Here is a 2,709-nt window from a genome sequence, read left to right as displayed (position 1 = left end):
CCAGTTTCTTTAACAAAAGTTCTTGTTAAAGAAACTGGGACCAAAAAAAAAGCAGGAAATATTGTAAATTGGAGTGGATTCTCACCGTTCCAGTGATGCGCTGCAGTGGGACTCGTTCTCAGCCCATCCAGGCATCGGTCCAGGGCGTGCTGGATCCGGTCCTCTGTGCATGTGGTGTGCTGCATCTTCACCCTTCAGGATCTGCGGAGGGGCGCGAAAACACGCAGCATTATTAATCACCAAAACAACCCACTCCAGTTTTCACTGGAATATGATCTCATAAATGTCTGTGGAGTCATCCGTCCTTCCACAGACTGCATCATAAAAGCAGCGCCGGCTCATTTTTCTGTTATCCTCGCTGCTTTGCATGGAGCCAGATCAGCCGCTAAAAATGAAAATGAGGCCGTGTTGATACACAAACCATAAAGGCTTATTCCTCAGTAAGATGAAAAGCAAAACAAAACCCTTTTCTGTACTGCACAGTTTCGTTGCTATGGTGACGGAAGCATGTCCACCTCAAAACAACAAAACTTATTTTATCTCTACACTGGAACAACCATCTAGAAAGACGTGAAAATGTCTTAAATTAAGTGTATTTACCCTTAATTTGAGCAGGTAAAGGTAAAGGAGAAGAGAATTTTTTATTCTTAAAATAAGATAATTAAATAATATGCACTTAAAATAAGACAATGCAGTGTTTTCTTATTTTAAATGTAAATTGTCTTGTTCTATTGGCAAAATATCTATTTTACGTCCTCAATCCATGATTCAATCATGATTTGGATTATTTCCTGTGTAAAACATTGAAAACATTTCAACGTGGACAATTTTAACACCTAAAACAACCACAATGCAACTGATCTTTTTCCAAAAATTTAAGAAATATTTAACAATTATGAAAAACAAGAAGTGAATACTTATTAAAGGCTCTAAAAACTAAATTCAGTTCCAGTTTTTTAAGCTATTTTCTAAACCCACACGTGTTTTTGAACTTCACTTTTTAATCTTCGATCTATTATTGCATCTGCCTGTTTTTTTTATGCACCAACTGAGGAAAACCCAGGTGTGGCAACATGTTTCAGTTCTGTTATGAAGACGTCTCATTATGTATGAAACAGTGATTTCTCAATCTTGCTCACGCCTGGGAGCAGCGTGAACTGACGATTTAATGCAACAGCCGCAACCTTTCTGAAGCTGATCCAGAAACGCAAACCCGCGAAAGGAGGTTCAGCTCAAAGCAAACGTGCATCAGAAGGCTGCTGCCCGCTGCTTTCATGGCAGCTGCACAGGTTTCGTTTTCTATGAATCCATTTTGGTTCACGTTCACCTTTATTCAGACCGGGCAACTACTTCCATACAAACAATCAGTCAAAGAGGGATCAGTTTTTAAGCTTAATTTCATCCAGTGGCAGTTCTAGACCACTGGAACCAGGGGGCCAGGAGGAGGCCAGGAGGGGGCCAGCATGTTTTGATGGGGAAACAGAAAAGCATGAAATAAAAAAACAGGGCAAAGGATTCAAATATATTTAAATAGCTGCATGAAGTTAAAGTTCTATTCAATTAGGTTTAATTAAAATTCTGTGTCTTATTAGGTAAAAATTAGCCTGGTAAACCAGACTAAATGTCAGATTAAAGGTGTAATTTAGTCAGGCCCCGATGAATGAGACATCAGAAGATTGTTGATGAGAACAACCTTTTGTTTTTCAAACCATGTCTGCTCCTATTGGCCAACGCTCTGACCAATGACCAACGCTCTTAGCCCTGGCTGCTGCAGACGGGCTACTGTTAGCCCTGGCCGCTGCAGACGGGCTACTGTTAGCCCTGGCCGCTGCAGACGGGCTACTGTTAGCCCTGGCTGCTGCAGATGGCTACTGTTAGCCCTGGCCGCTGCAGACGGGCTACTGTTAGCTCTGGCTGCTGCAGACGGGCTACTGTTAGCCCTGGCTGCTGCAGACGGCTACTATTAGCCCTGGCTGCTGCAGACGGGCTACTGTTAGCCCTGGCTGCCATTAGCCTCGGAGCTCGTCTGGTTGCCGTGCTCATCTCAACTTCAGAAATTGTATTTTTAATTACGCATTAAATCGGTAAATGGACCATATATTGACGCTTTAAAGTATATTATTCTCGCCTCAAATGATCTTAAAACTTACTTTTATTGAACAACTGAAAGTGAACTTGTAATTTTCAATGGAGCGCTCCATTGAGATCTGCTGCTGCCGCAGTGCATGCTGCTGTTTCTTCAGCGTCGTGCAGCTTTGTCGTCACGCCCTCAAAACCCCGCCCACTTTGCATCCAGACATTCAAAACACATCTCTGCGTTGTGATTGGCCGGCCAGATTTAGGGCCTGGGGCATTGATCGAGGCTAGACCACTTGCAGGCTAGTTTACTACGCTAGGTCAACATACATTCAGAATTTAGGAATTTTACATATTTTTGACTTGATTTAAGTTAAAATTAATGTTTTCTATAAAATCTGAATTAGAACTTAAGAAAAACTGATAAATTCTGCTGTAAAAATTACTGTATTTGTTTTGAAAAAACATTTAGCAGATAAAAACTGAGATCCTATTTCAATCCCATTGAAGCTTTCACCTTATTGAAATAGATTCAAAGGACCTATCAGTAACCATGTCTGTTCTTTATAAGGAAACCAGCTGATTGCATCGACTCATTGACTCTTCAGCAATCCCTCACACTAAGCATGCTTG

At 41.3% G+C, this 2,709-nt stretch overlaps 1 protein-coding gene across 1 annotated transcript in view; it reads right to left on the bottom strand.

Annotated features, from left to right (window-relative positions):
- The window catches only part of LOC107099145 (phosphoinositide 3-kinase regulatory subunit 5-like), a 53,678-nt gene that overhangs the window by 36,384 nt on the left and 14,585 nt on the right, over window positions 1-2,709 (bottom strand). Inside the window, exon 2 of the mRNA XM_015397159.1 lies at window positions 86-201. Within this exon, the coding sequence (XP_015252645.1) occupies window positions 86-185 (100 nt within the window). The 5' untranslated portion in view covers window positions 186-201. The remainder of the gene's footprint in view (window positions 1-85; window positions 202-2,709) is intronic.

This window comes from Cyprinodon variegatus, unplaced genomic scaffold (genome assembly GCF_000732505.1).
Source record: "Cyprinodon variegatus isolate N-32 unplaced genomic scaffold, C_variegatus-1.0 Scaffold841, whole genome shotgun sequence".
NCBI lineage: Eukaryota > Metazoa > Chordata > Actinopteri > Cyprinodontiformes > Cyprinodontidae > Cyprinodon > Cyprinodon variegatus.
Note: the sequence above shows the minus strand (reverse complement) of the source record. Positions and strands in the feature narration are given on the sequence as shown.